The sequence below is a fragment of the Myodes glareolus genome, chromosome 14 (assembly GCF_982192425.1).
Source record: "Myodes glareolus chromosome 14, mMyoGla1.1, whole genome shotgun sequence".
NCBI classification, from domain to species: domain Eukaryota; kingdom Metazoa; phylum Chordata; class Mammalia; order Rodentia; family Cricetidae; genus Myodes; species Myodes glareolus.
In genome coordinates this window covers 72,146,026-72,169,151 of record NC_142039.1, presented here as the reverse complement: position 1 = coordinate 72,169,151, position 23,126 = coordinate 72,146,026, and the positions used below count along the sequence as shown (strand labels likewise).

The 23,126-nt window shown below is 51.6% G+C and overlaps 1 protein-coding gene across 1 annotated transcript in view; it reads right to left on the bottom strand.

The window, feature by feature from the left end:
- Positions 1 to 213: 213 nt before the first annotated feature.
- The window catches only part of Tgfbi (transforming growth factor beta induced), a 30,645-nt gene continuing 7,732 nt past the window's right edge, over positions 214 to 23,126 (bottom strand). The window contains exons 3-17 of the mRNA XM_087896631.1: positions 17,131 to 17,195; positions 15,267 to 15,427; positions 14,831 to 14,995; positions 14,449 to 14,595; positions 12,588 to 12,729; positions 9,673 to 9,885; positions 8,831 to 8,968; positions 8,175 to 8,320; positions 7,407 to 7,543; positions 6,592 to 6,722; positions 4,062 to 4,186; positions 3,051 to 3,153; positions 2,501 to 2,580; positions 1,525 to 1,549; positions 214 to 842 (exon numbers count right to left, since the gene is read on the bottom strand). Coding sequence (XP_087752757.1) covers positions 802 to 842; positions 1,525 to 1,549; positions 2,501 to 2,580; positions 3,051 to 3,153; positions 4,062 to 4,186; positions 6,592 to 6,722; positions 7,407 to 7,543; positions 8,175 to 8,320; positions 8,831 to 8,968; positions 9,673 to 9,885; positions 12,588 to 12,729; positions 14,449 to 14,595; positions 14,831 to 14,995; positions 15,267 to 15,427; positions 17,131 to 17,195 — 1,819 coding nt within the window. The 3' untranslated portion in view covers positions 214 to 801. The remainder of the gene's footprint in view (positions 843 to 1,524; positions 1,550 to 2,500; positions 2,581 to 3,050; positions 3,154 to 4,061; positions 4,187 to 6,591; positions 6,723 to 7,406; positions 7,544 to 8,174; positions 8,321 to 8,830; positions 8,969 to 9,672; positions 9,886 to 12,587; positions 12,730 to 14,448; positions 14,596 to 14,830; positions 14,996 to 15,266; positions 15,428 to 17,130; positions 17,196 to 23,126) is intronic.

Sequence of the window (23,126 nt, the reverse complement as noted above, 5' to 3'; positions counted from 1 at the left end):
AAACTGAGGACTTAGGAGTAGGCAGAAACAAGAGCAGCCCAGGCTTAGGCTCACACCGCCCAAGCTGCCTGGGCATCCAAGGTGCTGGAACTGTACCAATTAACCACCCTCAGGAGTCCTTGCTGAACTGCTCTTGGGAAGACTCAGGCATGAAGTAGTTTGCATGTTCCGAGGAGCAGAATCCATCCCCAATATCCAACCAGCATACGGATATATATCTCTTTGGTTTTATTATCACAAACACACCATGGCTCCATTGTACCCAGGAAATTTGCATTCTACATGTTCTATACATTCTTTCTCTTCTACCTGGGCAGGGTCATATAGAAGTGTCCGAGTCATGTGTGGATACGAGACATGTCTGACAGGAACAGTTCAACTCATAGCTTATAGTGATACCATTTCTCCAGCTGTACAAGAGCGTTACAGAAACATGCCAGGGCTTCCCAGAATGCGGAACCACTTGATTCACATTTGTGAGCTCTGCAATGCTGCGGCTCCCTTTGTTCAGGCCCTCTGCACAGTCAGAAAAGTCCATGCTTTGGAGAGGTCCTTTCTGGACGTCAGAGCCAGGTAATCTGTGTATTCAGTGGGCCAACAACCACGTTTAGAGGGACTGAAAACTAAAAAGAGCCCGTTTCTCCTCCACCCCCCTCTACCCATCCAAGGCTCAGATCTCAATACGGTGTTGCCCTTGTAGGTTGAAGTGAGATATTTGGTTTCAAAAACATCCAACAGTCTCTTCGACAAACTGGGAGAAACAGACAGGGAGCTGCTGCAGCACACACCTCGCTGGTCCTGCTAGTGCTTCATCCTCTCCAGTAGCCGCTGATAGACAGGAGCTGCAAAGAAGAAGCAGGAAAAGCCGGTAAGATGCAGGGGTTCCACCGTTGTCTGTTGTGCCACCATCTGTCTGGGCGCTTAGTCTTTCTGTCTTGGGAGTACCAGGGGATGAACCTGGAGCCAATGCATGCTGGCAAATGCTCTCACAGTGTGTGGCATCCAGGCCCTCTTTTCTCTTATTCTTGAGACAAGGTCTCGCCAGATTGATCAGACAGCTTTGAACTCACTCCGTAGCCTATCTAGGCCCTTATGTTTGCAATCCTCCTGCCTCAGACTACCAAGTAGTTGGGATCTCCTGAGGCTGTGAGGCCTCCCTCTGCCATGTTCTCCTGTTCAGGTACACAGCTGGGGCTTTGGGGTTTGTGGAACTTCATGTCTTACTCAATAGTTGATCTTTTGGGTTTTTCTTCATCTGTATCTTGGGATGTTTCCCTCAGTGTGGGGGCCTGCCAAGCCCTGTGCAATCTTCCCAGGCTCCCTGAGCCCAAAGCCACATCCACCCCATACCACTATCTTCATGTTACAGAGAAGGAAACTAGATTGCCTGTCTGACCCCAGTTGACCCTGCTGCCCTGACCCTGAGGGTCAGGCATCTCTTACTGCAATAACAGATGGCAGGTTGGCTCTGCTAAGGACTGAGGGCTCATTAGTCCAGAGCGGACAGCAGACCCAGACACTTACCGAGTCGCACGGACCTCTGGGCAGCCTGAAAGGACAAACACACGCAGGTCAGACTTTCTTTTCATTATTTTTTCTTTCCGGTCCTGTCTTTCCCTCTGTACCCACTCCCATCCATCCATCCATCCTTCCTTCCTTCCTTCCTTCCTTCCTTCCTTCCTTCCTTCCTTCCTTCCTTCCTTCTGTCTTTCTTTTTTTTTTTAAACCAGGGTCTCTCTATGTAACCCTGGCTAGTCTGGAACTTGGAGCTGCCCTCCAGGGAGGGACTGCAGCCATGCGTCATGCCTAGGGTGTGAGGTTTCCAGTACATATCATTAAATCTGCATATGGGGGGTCTTTGCACCTTGTCATCTCCATACCCAGCAATTGCTGAAGCAGGGTAGAGAAAGGGGAAAGTGGAACCCATGGTCCCCAAAGAGCCCCCTCAGTGAGCTCAGTGGCCCTTGGCAGTACCAGGCCCCTTTCAAGCCGGGTCTTATGTAGAGGACGAACATTCCTGGAGGACTGCAAGTTAGGCTTTTCCACTGAAACCAAAGCTTAGAGTTGGGAGAAGGGGGTCAGCTGGGGCATCTCCCGGAAGGAAGAGTTCAGAGCCCTTGTGGAGGAGATCGCTCTTCAAAAGTGGAGGGCCATGTTGGAACTCCAGCCTCCAGGGTCAGGACTCCAGCCTGAAGTTTCTTCTCTTGAAACCGAAGCTTTAGTAACATACAGAGGATCCCTCACCACGCCCTAAGCTGGCAGGGGACCCAGCAAGGAAGCTCGGAAAGAGAGAGATGCGAGGCGAGGCAGGTAGGGCTGAGGCCAGGGAGGCCAGTTCCACACACACTGCAGAGGATAAGCAAGTCTCAGAAAATGAAGACGCATTCAGAGGTCTGGTAGCCAAGCTGCTATGGCATGAACTCAGGGTGCGCTGCCCCCATTGGCAAGGTGGGTCCCAGGACTGCTTTCCTCAGCCATGTTTACTGGTACCCTTACATACCCTGGAATATGCTGATGCCTGTTTGAAGATTTCAAGGGCAGAGTCCGCCAGCTCATCTCCCCGTTCCTGTGGTCGGTTGGCTAGGGAGAAAGAAAAGCCCACTGTCTGCTACCACCATTTCAATGGACACACAGATGGGCCCTGCCTGCCACCGGTGTCCCCATGTAAACACACAACCACGTCCTGCCTGCCACGAGTGCCCTCATATACACACAGCCAGGTCCTGTCTGCCACCAGTGTCCTCACGCACACACAACCTGGCCCTTTCTGGAACCAGTGTCCATCCCCATGCACACACACACACACACACACACACACACACACACACACATATATATCTGGGCCTTGTCTATGACCAGCATCCATGTAAATATACACGATGCGAAACGTCAGAGTTGGGGTAACACAGCAGGCAGCTCACTAAGAAATACGTCCTCGAGTTCTGTAGTATGTCATCTGGGAACCATAGCTTCTGATGCACGTTTCCCTCGGCTCCAGGGAGGCCGTGCTCGTGGCCACCATTCGTGAGGACCACAAACTAGGATCTCACCTGGCAGCTGCAGAACACTGTTGATGGCATGGACCACACCATTTGTGGCCATGATGTCAGTTTCAGCAACAGGTTCCTTATTGACGCTCACTACATTGTTTTTCTAAGAGAAGAGACAGCAGTTGTTAGATGTGGAGCCTACTGGCTTTGCTCGTTCAGCAGGCACCTGCTGACCACACACCCACTCTGTGCCTGGGTGGCAGGGCTTCTCCAGGGAGCAGCGGCCCTTGCTCTCTGCAGGCTTCCACTGCCGTATGGAGGCTCAGCACAATTAGGATTCTTGCCCTCATCCAATGCAGGGCAAGGACAGAGTTTGTCTCTTAATGGAAGTAGGAGTTGAGATGCAAGGAAGGCCACACAGCCCCTTGAAGCTACATAGGTGGGGAGGTCCCCTCAGAGTGAATGCTTTCTTGAACAACCCATGTGCCTATGACAGACAGGATCCTAACACATGGAACTCAGTCCCAAGAGACCCTGAGTGACCTCAAGTTAAACAGATCTCTTCCAGCCTTCCTCCCATGGTCTCCAAGGAACTCCAGAGAAGGGAGCAGAGAGCCACCAGCTCCTATCCACACAGATAGCCTCTGCTGAGTCAGGCTGGCTACGTTCTCATTCTGAGGTAGAGACACCCTGAACCCAGCTCCAAAGCTGAGCTGCACCATCACCCCAGGGCGAGAGATGGCGCCCAGAGCAGATCAGAATGGGAGTCCTCTTAAGATGCCAGCCACGGAACAGCTCAGTGAGTGCCTAGCTTTGGAGACCACTTCCCACTTTCTAAGGGTCTTCTTTACAATACATGTCAGATGCCCGGTTGCCCTGAACATCTGGAAGCTCCTATGCACATCTATGGATAATCTTTCTTAGCATCCCTTGGGCTCTTCTCTTTTCTCTGTTTCTTTGGACAAACAACACTCGAAGGTTCAGCTAGCATCTTAAAAATTGTGTGCATGGAAAGGCGTGTCCTAGAGGCTTCACGGCAGCACACAGCCAACCTTCCCTTGGCTCACTCACCGAGCTGACTTCCAGCTTGTCCCCTTGGAGAGACTTCAGCCGCACCAGGGCCCCGATTCCTCCACTAACCAGGATCTCGTCGCCAATGTGGTATTTCAGGATGTTGGTAAGTTCCTTGGCATTTGCTGTAAGATGGCAGAAGAAGGAGACACTATTATGCACAAGGGTAATGACTGGAGAGGTTAAGGGACAAGAGAAGATAGCAATGGTTTCTTCTGAGCAGGACAACTCATTGAACAAGCAGAAGTGCGTACCGAGTGCCCACTGGGTGCACAGCCCACAACCCACTATCGGTCTAACGGTCAGCAGACAGCCCTGTCTGTGAGCTGGCCCTGGAGCCAGCAGGAGTCTGGGTTAAGCAGGATTCCATGGCAGCTGAGGAGTTAATCCATACTCCTCTGTGCATATGACTCATGCTTCCATGAGCTAAATATTTGCCTGGAAAGCCAGGGACTTTTCCAGCATCGGCATCTGGGATGCCTCACCATTGACGTGGCTCCTGCCGACTATAACACAGTAGTGAAATATTTACACATTATGCCCTCAAGTGCATTTTCGGCTGGAGTTAGCTATTTCCTGGAGGGAGGACTTGAAAGAATCAACAGCTGTGCTTTGGAGGAGCCACGGAGCCGATGAGGTCAGGGCCGCGGCAGTTTTCTCTCTGCAGCATCCTTCCTCCTCGGCACATCCCTTCCAAGCCGCATCAGTTTCTCTGCCAACTGGGCCAGGCACCCGATACCTTTCCCAAGTTACATGAGAGGCAGCACCGACATCTGCCAGCTACCCTCTGGTCCTGATCCTCCCATAGACAGCCAGTGGTTTATTTCCCCAGGGCTTATGAATGGCTGTTCCCAGGGTCAGAAAACCCAGAGGAAAGCTGAAAACAATTCAGAGAGTTTATCTGGTTATCGACACATCTATGTTGTGCTGGGGGATGGAGCCACCTGATGTGGGATCCCCTCTGTATGTTGTGAATATGTTTTATTACCATTGGTTAATAAAGAATCTGGTTTGGCCTATGGCAGGGCAGAATATAGCAAGGTGGGAAATCTAAGCAGAGATAGCGGAGGAAAGAAGGCAGAGTCAGGCAGACGCCATGTAGCTGTCCAAGAAGTAAGAGGTAACAAACCACGAGCCTCGTGGTAAAATACAAAATAATAGAAATGAATTCATCTAAGATATAAGAGCTAGCTAGAAATATGCCCGAGCTGTTGGCCAAACAGTGTTGTAATTAATATAGTTTCTATGTGATTATTGGGATCTGGGCAGCTGGCAGGAAACTAAGGCACCATCTCTGTTTACAGCCACCTGTAAGGGCCTCCTGAACATCCACATTGAAGCTGATAAGAGATCCCCTCCCACAAAAATATGGCCTGGAGGTGCAAAGTCAAGCCAGTCCCCTGGAGTCACCAGGGCCACTCTTCCTCCCTTGGGTGTCATTTATCCTACCCATAGGACTTGAGGGCTGTTTAGGAAACTTTCCCCACACCCCCTCCCCGACCTCACATACAAGGGAACACGAGGGAACTTGAGCAGGCACAAGCCACCAGGGAATAATCCCTTCTTAGAAGGATGAGAGAGGATGGGACGGTTATGTGAGGACTGAACTTCTCCCCTCTTCTCAGGAACCTGCGTCAGCAGCGTGGACACAGGCATGTGCTTGGCAATCGGGGAAAATTAAACAGGACACAAACTTAGTTCCTTGCTGACTGTAACCTGAGCCTTCTGTTCTCCTACAGGAAGGGAGGCATAAACTATGTTTGTTCTGAGGTTGGCCAAGCTGCTTTCTCCCGCTCCTTTCTTCCTCCCCTGACTCACCTTCCTGGGAGGGTGGGTATACATCAGAGGTAACACCCATCACTCCACCCCATCTCCCTGTCCCCACCACTATTAATGGAACATGTGTGCCTTGTCCCGTGCGCCACATCTAATCCGTATCATTGTGAGTCGGGGATTGTTGCCAACCTCATTTGTCTAAAGGGGAAACTGAGGCTCGGAGAGGTTCAGCAGCTCACCAGAGCTCACTCACATGCTAGCCACCACCCTCAGCTGAAGTTGCCCAAGACGGACTTTCCATCTCTGAGTATGTTTAATGCAGGCCCGTGGTTCTGTCATCACGGCTCCTCAGCAGAGATCACACCTCAGTGGCTAATTTCTTGCTTGCTTGGCACCGTGTCTAAGGAAACTGAGTGGCATTACCTCTGCTCTCCTACAACCGGCTGAAAAATCAACTGGCCCAAGAGAGGAAAGAAAGGAAGGGACACTCAGGACCCCTCTTCGCCATGGCCCCGTCACGACCGTAAATGGCTCTGGGGTTTTCTGTGTCCTTTGTCCCAAGTCTTCCTGGCCCCTGCCCTCACCCCACGCTTTTCCACTGTTGTCGTCATTTGCTGTCTCCTTGATGCTGCCCACATGTCCACAACATGGCCTCATCACTAAGTCCCTTTGCCCTGCGTCCCTCGTTTTCTGACATGGCCGGGATGGACTGCAATTTCAGAAAAATGGGAGTAGCTGCTTAAACTATCTTTACCCAAGAGTTTGTTCAGTTCTTCTGGAGGCATGGCCTGGAAAGCTTCATTTGTGGGAGCGAAAACAGTGTAGACCCCTTCCCGGTTGAGGGTCTCCATCAGCCCTGCAGACTGAATGGCGGCTACCAGCATGCTGTGGACAAACAGAGAAGATGAGTTTGCTTTCCGTGGCCTCTCCAGATGCAGGAGGGAGACCGTGTACTTTACACCTTTCCCACGAGAATGAATGTCATACACAGGAAATATGGACAGAGGGAACAGAGGGAGGAGAAAGATGAGACTTGGTGTGACTGTCCCACAGCCTGGCAGAGTCAGTGTCTGCTGAGCGTGACCCCGCGGAGCCAGTGGCCCAGTCTCCCAGCCCTTGGGCAGGTGGCTGAAGCCAGTGCCCAGAAAGCCCTTGGCTTGACAGCACTCACTGGAGAACTAGCAAGTTGGAAACAGAGGGATCAAGGCTAGAAAGCAAAGAGACATGGTGGCTTCAGCCGCCTATAAATAAAATGCAGAAAGAAGAAAACGTGACAAGTTCTTAACACCTGTGCCCTCAGCTCACTGGGGACTTTCTGGTGTGAGTGACACCCTTGTGTAGTAAGAATGTCTCCCCCTTACAATGGGTATGAAGATTATACTGCTAGCAGGAGCCCTGCTTCCCAACCTAAGGTTTCAAGGAGACCCTCATTTTCGCCACACCCCAAACATGGAAGATCACACCAGTGCGTCACTAGCATTAGGTCACCCCCTGGGAAGTTGGACAAAATAGCTGAGGGCCCAGCATGACCACTTGAGGGAAGCCTGGCCCTGGGATGAGACTGGTTACCTAAAACGACTGTCCCCCTTCAAGACATCCATAACGGTCCCCATTGGGGGAGTGAGCATCCGGTCCATGGTGAACAGGGTGCCATACCGTCCCCTCTTGTCATGGGCAGCAATGCAGCTATTTTCAATGCATAGGCTCTGCACAGAAGAGGGGGAGAGAAAGGGAAACGGTTATCCTCTCAGGCAGGGGCCTCCAGGCTTGTTCTGAGCCAGGGGCAATGGCATCACCCACAGAAGTGTTCCACAAGGAAGAGTGGCCATAGGGGTTCTTAAAATTGCATAAGGACTCCATGACAACATCAGTCTCACACGAGGTCCATCGACAAAGATCAAACAGGCAGACTAGAGGTAGATGACTGATTGATTTCACCAGTCATTGGCCATCTTTGATCAAATGGTCCTGTTTGATCCCAGGCCAGGAGCAATCCTTCCTGTTTGATATTGGAGGGTCTTGGATCAAAGAGGTCTGAGCTTCATGGGGTTTCTCTTGGCATAAGCCTGGGAAGACTCAAAGTCTCCATGACCCTCCACCCTTGTCCATCCTGCTGAGCCCCAGGTAGCCCCAGTGCTCAGCAATTCAGTTAGGTCTGAGTCTTATTCTCCAAGTCTGCTGGAAAGGAAGCATCAGCTAGTGTCCTGTGCTCTCCAGAAACTACTTCCCCTGTAGTAGAAGCCAGTTCTTACATAAGTTCCTGGCTATGGAGGACTTTAAAAAACAATTGTAGAGTTGAAGCCAAAGAAGGGGTGTGAGTTAGGTCCTAGAACTTACATTTCGATAAACAAAAACTCGCAGCTTTTTGCCACCCAGTGTATCCAGTGTCTGTCCGTGGTACAAATACTTGGAAGCCAGCTGTTCTTTGACCATGTGGTTCAGAAGCAAAGTCTTCATTTGGGCATCAATGTGAGGAGCACCATCTACAAGCGAAGGGAGCACAGAGATGAAGTGGACGATGAGGCACATAGAGTACAAAGCCCATCCCCCCTTGGTTTGGAAATGGAGACAGAAAATAAAGGTGGCTGCCAAAATTCCTTAACATTTGGCCTCTATTATAGAAAATAAAATAGGCATTGAGAGTGTTTGTACTTTTGCCCTCAGTGGGGGGAGAGGGTCTTTCCTGCCATCCCCAAGGCGGCAGCTCAGCTGGCCTCTGCCCAGATACCCTGGTGTTGACCCTGCACACAAAAAGCAGAAGCATGCTCCACTCGGCAGAAGCAAAATACTGGGTTCCGAGGGGAAAAGTCCCCAGTACATTCTTGGCTGTTTCAGATAAACAATGGGTAGTCCAAAGTTTCTGAGAGAGTCACATCTGCTTTGGACTATGGTGGGTGGAAGGTTCCAAGGCTGTCGTAAATCAGGGCAGTGCTGTAGGGATGGGGCAACTGTCCCAGAGACAACAGGGCAATAGAAGGTATTCTCCACGCTACCTTTGAAGACAGAATTCAGAGGGGCCAGGAAGGTCAAGCTTTCTTTTCCAGAGAGATGTGTGCTGAGGCCAGCTTGCCTGAGGAGGTCGATGGCTGTAGAGACGTCAGATTCTGCAGCCAGCTCAAGCAGTGTCTTGGCTGCAAGAAGGAGAAACAGAGTTTGAAAGATAACATGGCCATGCATATGTGCCATGGTCCGCCCCAGATGGGACAGGTATTAGCAGAAACCTCATTTTGTGAGTCACCAGCCCTCTGAATGTAGTGGGGCTCAGCACATTTGTGTCATCAGAAAACCCAACTTGCAGGGAGGTAAGAGTCATTTGGCAGCAGGCAGAACTGTCCCTGACCCCAGGGTGGCTTGGCCAGGGCCTGTTTGAGGGTGGGGAGGAGGCAGCATGGCCTGTGTGGCTGCTTCTGAAGATCCTCCCACAGGAAGAGACTGGTTTCCTTTCTGAATGGAAACCAAAGCCCATCCAGTCACCTTCCCTGGGCCAGCGGCCTTGGGTTCTCTAATCAAAGAAAATGCTATGATGCCAGCAAATGGCCTTTTGGGCCTAACCACAAGATGCAGGCCAGAAAGGGCTCTACAATAGTGTCTCATTCCTTCCATAGGTGCTCTAACATATTCCTGATTGCCTCAGGACAGTGTCTGGACCTCTGTACCTGAAGCTCAAAGCTTCACACTTCCCATAGGCCTTAGGTTCACAGTAGGTACAGGGCTGTGTGCTGAACCAAGGGCAGGAAATGGCCCAAAGGATTGCTACATAGCCCTGGCCCTGTCACCAGGGCTGTCAGAAGAGGGAGGAAGCGGGGCAGGACAGAGGCCCTTGAGGCGCACCTACCCGAATCTGGGATGAGTAGCTCATCAATGAAATGGATGACACCGTTGGTGGCCAGAAGATCTTTGTTGGAGATGACAGCCTTCCCGTTGATTGTGAGCATGTCCCCACTGCAGCCCACCTCCAGTGTGGTGCCCTCCAGGGTCTCCAGGGACACTCCGGCGACAATGGCTTCGGCACACAAGGCCGACTTCAGGATGTGGTTGTTCAGCAGGTCTATGGCAGAACAGGACACAGGTCTAGAGCCTGCCGTGGCTTCTGCAAGGACCAGTTCCCTGCCTGCCCATGGCTGAGGACTTTGCTGGAGTATTACAGGGCCCACAAAACAAGACAAGAAATGGTAATCTCTTGCCTACCACTATCTAAAACCATTGGGACTCTGTGGCCACTTGAGTTTGAATCCCCTGGCTGCTGATCAACTGTGGGATCCTGGGCCAGCCACTTAGCCTCTTCAAATCTCTTCTTTCTTATAAGTAAACAGATAAGATTAGCATTGTCTCCTAGACCTGAAATGCAAGCCTCTCCACAACACAGAAACACCAGCCATTAGCTCATGAACACTGGGCTTCAGGGTAAATTCTCCTAACGGGCCAGGGAGAAGGGGAAACCTCCAATAGGTATACTATGGTCTTTATGTCTTAGGCCTTTATAAGACATAGACTGAGGCAAGAAATGATGAGAACTGCCCCAAGGATGGGTATGAATTATTGGTATGTCTTGTTTTCTGGATGATGTTCATCTTACCCTAAGGCCTCTTAGTGGCCAGGATCTGTCTTAGAGGCTGGTTGTGCCCATTCCTCACTCATAAGTCTAGGCTCGACTTTGGAGGCATGTGTTGGGCAGTCAGAAGCTGAAGCCTCTGCACCCACACCTCTAACAGGGTCTCGAGGTCATTCATGACCTCTGTGCAGAGAAAGCAGCAGCACGGACCAGTCAAGGACATGCCCCGCCCCTCCTCAAGCCCACAGGTTCCCAGCCGCTACCCCCCAGTGCCACCAAGGTCCTTTGTCTCAGCTTCACCACAGAGGCAAGCTTCAGTTTATCCTTGAGTGTGGGAACCAAAACTGCCCTGTCACAGTTTGGAGGAAGCTGTGGGGCTGACAGAGGCACCAGGGTGCTGAAAACAGGTCCTGAGAGCCAGTACTGACCCAGCTCAGTCAGTAGAGAAGAGACAAAAAGACCATATCGGGCCAAGCATGGTGGTATGCTTGTAATCCCATCACTCAGAAGCAAGACTGCCTTGAATTTGAGGCTAGTCTAGGCTACATAGTAAGTCCTGTCTGAAAATGACAAGAAGACCCCATAGGAATGAGGCCTTTGCAGGATTATACTTTCTAGAGAAGTGAACTGAACTCCTGGGGAGAAGCAGGGGTCATGTAGGGGAGAGAAGGACAGGACCAGATGTCAGGCTTCAAACAAGATATGCCAGCCCAGGGCTGCTTTTTGACTATCTACCCACCATCTAGAGACAAAACAGGGCACTGTGAATGTAGACCCCAGCCCTCTGCCTGCAAGTCTATAGCTATAGCAGCAGAGGGCGGGCCCTGACTGGAGTAAACTGGTTATTGCATAGAAGAAGCAGATAAGCGAAAGGCCTCTATCTGGGGTCTATAATGAGTTCCAATATCAACGAATATAGAAATGTGCTCTGTACAAAAGATATTTTAACGCATGCTACAGTGCAGATGCCGAATGTCCTCCTTCCCCAAAGGCCTGCGTGTTAAAGGTTTGGCCCCAGGTTGGTATTAGTGGGGGTGGCGACAACTTTAAAAGGCAGGGCTACTGAGAGGCCTTTAGGTCACTTAGTGCCCAACCCACAAAGCCACAGGTTTGAAAACCATGGGGTCAAGTGATCAGGAAATAACACATCGAAGACTGTGAGCCAGAGGAAATCTTTGCTCTTTGTAGTCTGGTCATTTCAGGCATGTGTGCAGAGATGCAGCCACATCCCCCTTGGGGAGCTTCCTAGCCCTTGAGGCCATGGACCCCAGTCCTGCCCTCCACAGGGCACTCACCGGATCACACCTCAGCAGCTTCTTTGGAAGCTGGGTGCTTACCAGACTTCAACTTCCCTGAAGACACACTTTTGACTGTGCTCACTACAGAACCCCAGATCTCAGCCTGGGACAGGTATCTTAAAGGACAACACTCACCTAGGCACAGTCCCCACCTGTGCTTTCTGAAGTGTCCCTGTCCTCCGTGCCTGGCCTGGCCTCCCGTGCCTGGCCTGGCCTCCCGTGCCTGGCCTGGCCTCCCGTGCCTGGCCTGAAGAGTTTAAATTTACAGGGTGTCTGTAAAGCACAAGGCTCCTTTCATGGCATGCTGCCAAGGCAGGCTTAAATGAAGTCATGCCTAGTGACGTTTGGGAGGAAGAATGTGCACTTTACAGGATCTAGCGGGTCACCAGGCAGCTTGGTGCTAGTGATCCTTCAGAAGTTCTAGAACTAAAGGGGGTCAGGTGAGGAGAGAGTGAACCACTCCTAATCTACCTTCCATGCCTAATTTAGGAACTGAAAGACGGAACCAGCAGTAGAAATCACTGACCATTACTGATTCCTAACTATGATTTTTGGTTACCCATGAAGCCTCTGGTCAGATATAGGAAGATATAAAAGGTCACCAAGATGATTCTAGTTGAAGGATGCCCTACCAGCCACCCACACCCGATTCTTCCAAGCTCTCTAAGCATCATACGTCCACCTGACAGTTTTGGCCACTCCAGTTACATTCCCTTTATTTAGCCAGGGTCAGCTAGGGGCTCTCAGAATGGATTCTGTTAGGCTTCCACAGAGACATGGCCACTGGGAACAACATAAACCAGGGTTGCAGTGGATTTCCTGACACTTGTGGCATCAGCATAGGCCAGGGTTTGGGTGGGCTGCGCCCAGGAAGCAGCAACACGAACCGAAGGTGCTCACCTCTCAGGGCCTCTGGGTCACCCAGAATCCGGTTCAAAGTCTCAGCGGGAATCTTCTCAAAGGCCTCATTGGTTGGAGCCAAGAGTGTGAACTGGCCGTCACCCTCCAGTAGGGTATTGAGTCCTGATGCAGCCACAGCGGCCTGCGCGGGCAAGGAGGAGAAGTGTTTCCTAGGCTTACTTGGTAAGATACACACACCCTGGCTATGCCTCCCCTGGGGACTAGAGACGCCTAGAGAAGTCCCAAGTGAGAGAGAATCCTGGCCGAGGTTCTGTCTTAGCACAAACTCCACAGGCCTGGGCCCGTGCTCCAGCCACACTGCTGCTTTTCAGGTGTTGACAGACGTCACTCCACGCCACCTCTCTTTATACCACGCCTTTATCCCAGTAGTTCCCCCCACCTCCCTTTCTGAGCTTCTTGGACTCCTATTCCTTCAGATCTTGACCAAAGCATCATTCCTCTTGGCGTAGGTCCCCAGATGAATATGATCCTCACTGTCACGTCTCCCTGCTCCAACTCCACAATTAGTAGTGGTCCCTTCTGAGCGATTATGGCGTGCAAAAATCACGTGACTCGGGTTTATACAACATCTAGAATAATGTCCTAAGGAGCTGCTTCTTACTGCTCCCCAGTAGGGAGTCTCCGCCGGAAGGCATGGAGACTTCCTCCGGGCTTCCCTACCTCGGCGGTGCTTCTGCAGTGGGGTTGTGAAACGGGGCTGGTCTCACCTTTCAGAGCCTTCTGCTAAGAGTATTTCTTCCAAAGAAGCCTTCCCTGGCCACCATTCCTAGGCTACACTGCCCGCCATTCACTAGCTGACCCTCCCCATCATCCTGCCCTGTCTTGTTCACATCTCATCTAGCCCCTCAGAAAGACTGGCAGCCATTTGGCTCACTCTGTTTCCTGTTGCCTATGCCTGGGGAGCGACAGGGTTTTGCAACCTCATGCTAGAAGGAAAAAAAACGTGTATCAGGGAGGGCTGAAGGGAAATAAGAAAGAGAAAAAAAAATTTTTTTTTCTGTGAACCCCACAGTAAGGGGGAGCTACTCATGGGACTCTGTGCTGATAATGAAGGTTTGCGCTGTCGACTTTGGACTAACATTCCCTTGAAGACCCAGAAGAAAGGCAAGGAGAAGCCCTTGGAGAGCTAGACTCCCTGGGGCCCCCCAGCCAGCCACGAGCTCTCCCCAGACGCCGAGGCCCCTCTGTGCCCATGCTGCTGTGTGTTTGTCTCTGTGTTGGAGATCTCCAGGGAGGGGTTGCCCACTCCCTCTTGTGTGCTCTGTGGTTAGGAAGTTCTCCTTGAATCAGGCAAAACCCCTGACATGGCAGCCTGTGTTCACTTCCTCCTGTGTGGCCAGCGCCAACAGGAAACCGCTTGCCTTTCCAGTTATTAGACACACGCCTTCGGCCAGAGCAGTCAGGAGCCAGCTTGGGAGTCTGGACTACACTCCTGAGTCACACCACAGCCTCTCTGCAAGGTCTGTGCTCCAGGAGACATGTGTGAGGCCCCAGGCTGGTGACATACGGTCTAAAATCACCATGCCAGATGACAATACATTTGTAATAGTGCCCTGTGTGGGAAGGAAAATCAGGAAGGTGGGCTCTCGCACTCTGGACTGCACAGCTCAGCCCTAAGGCTCAAAGGATTCCAGCCGTTACTGTGACAGATCGCTGGTTTATCCAGAAGAACCAAAGAAAGGGAAGCTTTACAACAGGGCCATTTCTCGGAGTGGGTCAAGCCCAGTGCTCATAGTATCTTCTCCATTTAACCACACTTGGGACATCCTCAGGTCCTCCTGCAGAAGTCACCCTGCCAGGTCCCTCTGGGGAGGTCAACTGTCCCCTGCATGGGCCTTACCCGAAGGGTCTCGAAGGTGTCTTCAATCTCAATGATCTGCTGGATGTTGTTGGTCACGGTGGAGATGACCTTATCAATGAGGTGCACCACGCCGTTGGTCGCGTGGTGGTCAGCTTTCAGCAGCCGGGCACAGTTCACTGTCACAATCTGCCCAGAGAAGAAGCAAGGATGAGTAAAGAGAGGTCTGCGGGAAGGGCAAACAGTGGGCCCACAGCTAGGAGCAGTGTGAAGTGGGAGGGTCTGTAGAGAAGACCCAGAGGCAAGGGCGTGTCTACGGTTTATTCAATCACAGGACAGAACCCTAGAAGGAAACCGCCCTGTGGACCAGAGGTGGGTTGGCTATGGACAGAGAACAGCGCTGAGTAGCTGGGGATGCCCCTACCCCGTTGGGATAGTGATGGATCTGGATTTTGGAGTTCTGGTACATGGAGGTGAGGGCCATGCCATGCTTCAGCTCATCCGTCAGGACCCGCCTGTCCACCATGTGGTAACGGAGGGCATTCAGCAGTTCGATGTTGACGTTGCTTACCAGGGAGTCTAACACTTCCTAGAAAGAAAGGGAACAGCAGTTGAGAGGCAGCAACCCCTGCTCCAAGGGGACCTAGACCCTTCTTCCAACAAGGGCCCCTGCTTTAGTGAGCATCACTGGGAGGCTGGGGCCACTGGAAGGCACCTGGGAACCCCGCTTTAACTTTCCCTCAGGGGTTAAGGGAAAGGATGTTGACCCAGCAGAAGAATCCCACTACACAGTGGGATTCTGCCAAGGTCTCAGGAGAAGGCGATTCCCAGGAGTGCCCTGGGCAGAAGGCTCCTCTCACCGCAGGCAAGGAAGCCCAGGCCTCGTTGCTAGGGGCGAAGATGGTGAAGCTGCCGGGTCCCTCCATCTCAGGCCTCAGCTTTTCCGTGCGGTCTGTGTATAGCTGCGTGGTGGTCGATCCTACAACTCCCATGGTCTCGTAAAGGTTAGAGAGTGGAAGAGCTGCAGAGGCAGAGGACAGAGGGACGGGTGTGAGTCCATCTGAGACACACACCTGCCCGTACTGCTTTGTCAGAAAGAAGGGTGGACACAACTGCAGAGGAAAGGGGCGGAATGGGGGTGGGAAAGCTTAGGTGTCTATGGATGGAGACGCCTAAAATCACATGCTTCACAGAACCACCCAGCAGGTTAAATGCCTCCCTGGGTGGACCAGCCTGAGGGGTAAGCTCCTAAGTGTTTTAAGCACAGTCGAGCAGAGCTTCTGCTTCTCTGCGTTCGGATAAAGTGGGTAGAAACAGGCGGGAAACTCCACTCCGGCCTTACAGATCTCCCCAGCTATTGCCTGTGTCCCCTAACAGCATTGCTAGAGCAAAAGAACTGTAAATCTATCTGCCAAGACAGATTTGTGTTTTTCGGGAACTGTCTGCAGTTGAGAAGGGTCCCCTGAGATGGCAACTGGAATGTCTATTTATTTGCTTTCTACGACAGATACACTATGTGGCCTTCAGCTCATGGTGATCCTCCTGCCTCAGTTTCCTGACAGCTGGGATAACAGATGTGTGCACATACACAGACAGACTAAAGTCCATATTTAAATCATCAGAAATGATCACCCCAAAGTTAAGTCCCCCCCAAAGGTCAACATCCTTATCCCTTTTTATTTCTTCAACTGCCCTTCTCCTTCAGGTAGCAAGGCCATGGCCCTGACCATACTAACTATTGCATCATGAACTTGCCACTAAATCAAATCACTTTCTCTCTTAAGTTCCTGTTCCTATCTTAATCTTAAACTATCTTGGATTTCAAAGCTAAAACAAAACCCAGCCTTGCAGAGCTGCTGTGTGGCAGCGAAGGGTCTGATAAAATTCACCGGTATCTTGCCATCTTTGCCAGAGTCCATAACCACGGAGAACCACTGATGACAAGGCCAGAGCCTGTAACCACGGAGAGCCACTGACAAGGCCAGAGCCTGTAACCTTGGAGAACCACTGACAAGGCCAGAGTCTGTAACCTTGGAGAGCCACTGACAAGGCCAGAGCCTGAAACCTTGGAGAACCACTGACAAGATCAGAGCTTGTAACCATGGAGAGCCACTGACAAGGCCAGAGCCTGTAACCATGGAGAGCCACTGATGACAAGATCAGAACCTGTAACCTTGGAGAGCCACTGACAAGGCCAGAGCCTGTAACCTTGGAGAGCCACTGACCACAAGGCCAGAGCCTGTAACCACGGAGAGCCACTGATGACAAGATCAGAGCCTGTAACCTTGGAGAGCCATTGACAAGGCCAGAGCCTGTAACCTTGGAGAGCCACTGACCACAAGGCCAGAGCCTGTAACCATGGAGAGTCATTGACAAGGCCAGAGCCTGTAACCTTGGAGAGCCACTGACAAGGCCAGAACCTGTAACCTTGGAGAGCCACTGATGACAACGTCAGAGTCTGTAACCTTGGAGAGTCACTGACGACAAGGCCAGAGCCTGCAACCGCGGAGAAGAGGCTGGGCAGAGTGGATTGGGCTTTCCTCCACCTGCTTGGTGAGGGTCAGGAGTGGCGCAGGACAGGGCTGTTTCCACCTCCATCCTCCACACCTCATGACCCCGGGTGCACGTGGGAGAGACAACTCATCCGCATGCCCCCACCATGCTATGACAGCGCTGCCTTTCATCCCATCCCATCCACCCACAGGCAGGGCCTGGCTCACTTACCTGCTGGACAGCCTTTCTCTCCCGGGACCTTTTCATATCCTGGGCAGCACTCATAGCTGATGACTCTGAAATAGAGACAGGAGAGTGTCCCTCAGTGCGTCGCTCTTCCTCCCAGATACTCTCCCAAGGGCGACAAGCATAGCATCCTTCCTCCTGATCATGACTGTATTGATCAGCGACCAGGAGCATCAACAGCCTTGGAACCTGTTTCTGATGGTCGCCAACACCAGCCACCAACCAACCGGGAAACCAGCCAAAGGCGGCATACTCAATAGCCCTGATAGAACCATCACTTACCCCGTAATGACCTCCAACAACCATGCACAGGACTCTGGATAGATGGTGTTCTGGGGAGGAGCTGGGAGGACTCCTGTGTTGTTCTAGGTCTGAGTTTACCCCCACAATACACCCCATGGTCCCACCTCTTCTCTGAATCTCAGCACATATGTAAAACACACGTGTGGGAGGTGGAGGGGCTCTGGTCTCTGTCTCTCTCCTGCTCTTCCAGTACTTGATTTAATAGCTTGAAAGGCAGGGCAAGAGTAATCACTGTATCCGCTCAGCTTTTACAAACCAGATTTCAAATGCAAACAGAGTGCCTCTGTGTGAAGACACCTGCCTTGCTATTATTCATTTGCATTTTTAAAGAAACTTATTTAAAAAACATGTTTATGATTTCAAATTTAAAATACTTTCATGACTATTTACAAATTACTACCCACCTGCCCTCATCGTCAACCTTCCCACTGCCTTTCCCGGCGGCAGCCAATAGCAGCAGCTGGCTGCAGTCAGATGAACACGAGACTTGCAGGGCACTTAAAACTCAATCGTTCAGAAGACTAAAGATTGTCTGCTCTCCTTCTTCCAAGGGCCCATTGTGGGGCGCCGGCTGCTGTCTGGACTTCACAAAGCACGCTTCAGCCACCCTGATACTCTGTGGGAGCCCTGAAGCTGAGAGAGTCTCAAATAACATTGCGGCCAAGGAGCCTGAAGAACAGAGCTGAAGGCTGCCCACAGGTGTGCAGCCCCACTCCCATCCCTCCCCCCAAGGCCTGGGGGCAAATGCAAACAATCCAGTTTCCCCTTCCTTTCTTCTACAAAAGATTTGCCAGGCTTTTTCTTTCAGGGATGACATCATCAGAAAAGAGGCAGACAGGCGGGAAGAAAATGTGGCGCTGGGGGGAGGGGTGTGTGCTGAGGAGGCTGCTGGCTCCTGAGACTTCATTTGGAATCGGTTCAGGAAAGACTCAGTTAAGTGAGGGTGAAGTGTGGTCCTCAGTTACCCAGGGGATATGTCAGGCTCTCAGGCAGCCAGGGAGCTACAGGTGCCACTTGGCTAGACTTGTCCCTTGCCCCCCGCCCCCACTTTACCCCTTAAGTGAGGAGAGACAAGCTATACATTCCTCTGTGCCCTGCTCCCTCTCCCTCCTGCACCCTCTTCTGCTGCACACCTCTCATTGGTTCCTTAAACAGGCGGTGAGATCACAGCCTGGCCAACGATGATCAACCCACAATGCTATCCTCTGAACGTGCGCCATCTCCGCTGCTAAAGAACTTGCCAAGGCAGAGAGGTGTAGAAGAAGCCATCCTGGATGAGGCGACTCACCCTAGGATCCCCCAGTGACTAGTGGGGTAACCTTGGGAGCCCACTTCTCTCTGTGGTCTCTATTTTCTGATCCACAGAGTGGGGCACAGTTCAAGCAGCTGCTCTATGATGCCCCTTCAGCCTCAGGGTGATCATCCCAGACAGCGGAGGGACAAAGACTCTTGAAGCAAAACAGTATTTGCCAGCTTCTCCCAGCTAATTCAGGGAGCTCCCCAATCCCCAAGCCTTGAGCCTATAGCACCAGGACCCATCTACCCATACACACACACACACACACACACACACACACACACAAATAAATAAATAAAATAAACACAAAAGCAATACCAGGGTTCTGTGCCTGGAGTTGGGGAGGTGGAATCAGATAAAGCCATAACCCCAACTTAGTCGCTTTCCCAAAGCGTCAATGTGGAAACCTACAGCATCGGAGAAGCATTGAGGGAAACCTGTCCCATCCACAGTTTTCTCTGGGCCCCTTTGTTCCTCAAACGTTAGCTTCTGAGTTCCAGTTCCCTCCAAACCAAAGGACAACTGAACAGCTTGGGTGGCTTCCCCAGGGTTTCAGTGAAGTTAAAATATCCCCCCCCCCAAAGTGTATGCGTACATGTGTGTACATGCGTGTAGAAGAGGATTAGAGAACGATATGAGGAGAAGTGGAAAGTTGGGGGCTGGTGAGGACGGGACAGACCTAAGGAGAGACGTCTCAGAAGGACAGGACTACTTAGGATAGAGTCAGAAAGCGAGATGAGGGGTTGGATGGGCTAAGGGGTCCTTGAGAGCCTAGACACATGGGGATTTTCTCCCGTTTTATCGAGGCTAACTCCTTGACCAATGGTCTCGACCATGCAAACATTCGGAGGAAGCAGACGAATGGCAGTCTTTCTGCTGGGCTCACTGCACCTAACTCTCACAGGGTGGTTTCTGTGGAGGACTGTGGCGTGCTCACAACAGAACTTCTGTCTTCAAGGCTGTTAGCCCTCCTCCAGGCATAGGCTGTAACCAAGCACAGCTCTTTGAGAAGACTCTTCCAATCCTCTCGCTCTGGAGAGCCCTCCTTCCTGGGCTCGCTGGCAGCCATTCCAGGTATCTCTCTGGGAGTATAGTTACACACCAGGCTCTCGTTTGAGGACATCAGACTGACGGGCTGAGAGGGCTCTGCAGTTGGCAGGTTCTGTGCTCCTAGCTGTCTAAACCATATAAGCCCTTCTCAGACCAGCCGGCTCAGGCCAGGGTAGCAGAGGACAGCTGGAGACTACACACAGAGAAACAGCTTACTGGAACAATCTTAACCAGGACTTTGTGAGCTGGCGGCCTCACAGTGAGCTATCCACCCTCCCTGTGCCATGCTCCATTCTACATAGGCTCCCCTGGAGAAGATACAGGCTTTGTAAGCACAGAACTTCAGCCTGCTACCACCTCCAGACCCAGCAGAGAAGAACGGAAACTATGGGCGCCTCTCCTTGAATGTCCTCAGTTCAGGAAGGACCAGGCTACTGGTTTCTGTATCTTGTCTCATCAGTTAGATTCTGATTAAAGACTTCCAGTTTTGGCTTGGCCACACACAGCGTGGTACATAAAAACCTCAGACCGGATTAGGCACACACGCTAGGGCAATGGTCACCTTGTTCTAACTTTTTAGGGCAAAAGGAAAACGAGAGACAGTACCTGATTTGAAGAAAGAATGTAAGAAGATAATGTCAACACAAGGTCAAGGTGTGGGGTGCTTTGTCCCCTGTCTGTCTCTTAGATTGAATGGGGGAGAAGTCTCACTGCGTTTTCCCCAAACATTTGCTCTCCCAAATGCACAGCATGGGTCTCGCTGCTCTTCTAGCTGGAAGTGGCAGGAGACTAGCTACACTCAGGGAGAAGGTGGAGTAAGGAGTGGAGACCGAGTGTAGTCTCCTGAGATAGGGGACACTCTCTGTGTCACCCTGCCTCAGATGAACCACAGAGCAAGCATACAGTTACAGCATCTAGATATTGGCATGCCCCACGGACTGCCAGCCTGAAGCCGTCCCTTGGACAGAGGCTAAGCTGATTCTTGAAGTTCCTAGTGAAAAATCGGGGCTTTTTCTAACCGACTGTGGCCCAGTGAAGGCCTCTGCCACAGAGGTTTTCAGAGCCTAGGGAGATGTGAAGTGATTTCAGATCACAGGCTTATGGAATTTTCCATAGGGACAGCAGTACATTTTGGTGGCTGTTGGATGCTGACTGTCCCCCAGATCTCACACCCATTGTCTGGGGGAGAAGTCCTGGTTCTCAGCCTCCATCAATCATCACAATGACCACCAGACTTGACCTCCCAGTCGCCTGGGAGGCGACTAGTGACTCTGGCTGGAGGCCTCTGACTTCAAGAGGATTTGTTTCTGGGAGCCTGGCTACAGATCTGGGGCTGTGAAAAAGAGACTCAGCACAGTGTACCTAGAGCCTAGCCTGCTCCCCGTGGCATTGCTGACCCTAGCGGCCAGGCTGGATTCTCCCTGGGGATGGTACAAAGGGGCCAGACCTCCCCATTTCTCAATGTAAGGCTGTCAGTAGGATGTGTAGGCTTCTGAAGCCTCAGTGTTCCCATCTGCAAATAGGTGCTCTTGCTCTCTCTCTTTCTCCCTCTCTCTCTCCCACCCGCCCTCACTAGTTGGCCAGAGAATGACTACGGGGACTGAACTGGCAAACATACATGACGTACCGCCACATGGGGTGCATTCTAAGTACTCAGCATGGAGTTTCTAAAGCAAACTGATGGAGATAAAGCACCCTCACAGAAATGACAAAACGGAAGCCCAGTTATACTCTAACAAACATAACTTCATCAAAAGTAAAGGCCTACACGAGACAGCTGATCAAATTCCACCGTGATAGCTATCAGCACAGCAGCGAGAGATGTTAATTAGTTTCCGATAGCTTGCTATGACAAATGACCCCCAAACTCGGTGGCCTAAAATACTACAAATCTATTGCGTTACAACTCTGAAGGTTAGGGTCAGAAATTGACCTCATGAGCCTAAAACCAAAGACTATATTCCTTTTAGAAGCTGCCAGGATAATCCCCTCTCTGCCCTTCAGCCTCTGGAGGTGGCTGGATTCCTCAAGCCTTTGGCGGGGCATCACGCTAGCTGTGGATTTTAGCGCACCCCTTTCTCTGACTCCAACTTTTCTGCCCCGCTTTTACAAGGACCTATGATTCCAGACTCACCCCAGGTTGACACTCAAGTTATATCTGTGAAGTCCCTTTTTCCACGGAAAGAAAAGTATCTACAGCTTTCAGATTAGGATACGGGCATCTTTGGGGGACCATTGCCGCACACAGTACATGGGCTCGTAAAAGTTCTCACCAGAACAAAATCGTGCACCAGCTAAGCAGACTCCTAGTTCACAGAACGGTCTAGACCTAGAGTTTTTAGAAAGCATCGTGTCATGGGGTATTTGGGGTATGCTCAGTCTCTGTTATCTTAGAGCAAGTTATGGATGGGGACCGGAAATGTGCACAGGCGTGGTCTGGGGACAGTGCTGACTGCTTCTGACTGCTTCTTTTCCTCTTGGGGCCAAGGTGAAGGGACACATGGGAGGGAGGAGGGGGGGTGGTCTCTGTCAGATGTCTTTGTGCCAGAATGACATCTACTAGAAGTGGACCTTCTAGCTGACAGGAAAGCGCCACCACGTCCCGGATGGCTTCCAGAAATGTCCGGTTTCTGCGAACGCTGAGGAACTGTGCCACGTGGCTGAACGGCACAGCAGCACAAGCTGCTGGAGATACAGGGGGTCCTGTCAGTTCTTCTGGCCTCCAGACAATGGCTTCTCACCTCTGAACCATGCTGCCGGGGGAGCAATTTGAAGGCTTTGGGTGGATTGCTTCCCCACCCCCGCCGCCCGCTAGCTTGCACACTGATCCTTGGTACCACCTTTAGGACTCTGTAGCTCCAGCCATGGCTGTGACACCCCAGCTAGGTCAGCCTCAACCTGTCTGTTAAGCAGATAGATTTCCATCTCCTGGCCTCGCACAAGAGGCCTGCAGGGAAGCAGCCAGGCTTCTCTCTATGGTCTAGAGCCACACAGAAAACTTGTATAGCTCTCGATCAAACCAGGGCCTGAAATCACACAGTGGGCTACTGTCAGCCATGATCTCTTTGTCTGATTGACTCTTGTGTCACTCTGGGGGCTACAGCTCGGAGGCAAAGGCTGAGATGAACTGCTGAGCCCTAGAATCCGCTTAGGCCACCACACAGAAGCCACCACGTAGAAGCCACCACACAGAAGCCACCACACAGAAGCCAGCACACAGAAGCCACCACACAGAAGCCACCACACAGAAGTCCCCTGCGAGCCGCATCACGCAGTAGTTCAGCATGACAGAGTCTTTGACACAGCACCGAAGTCTCAGATTCTTCCCTCC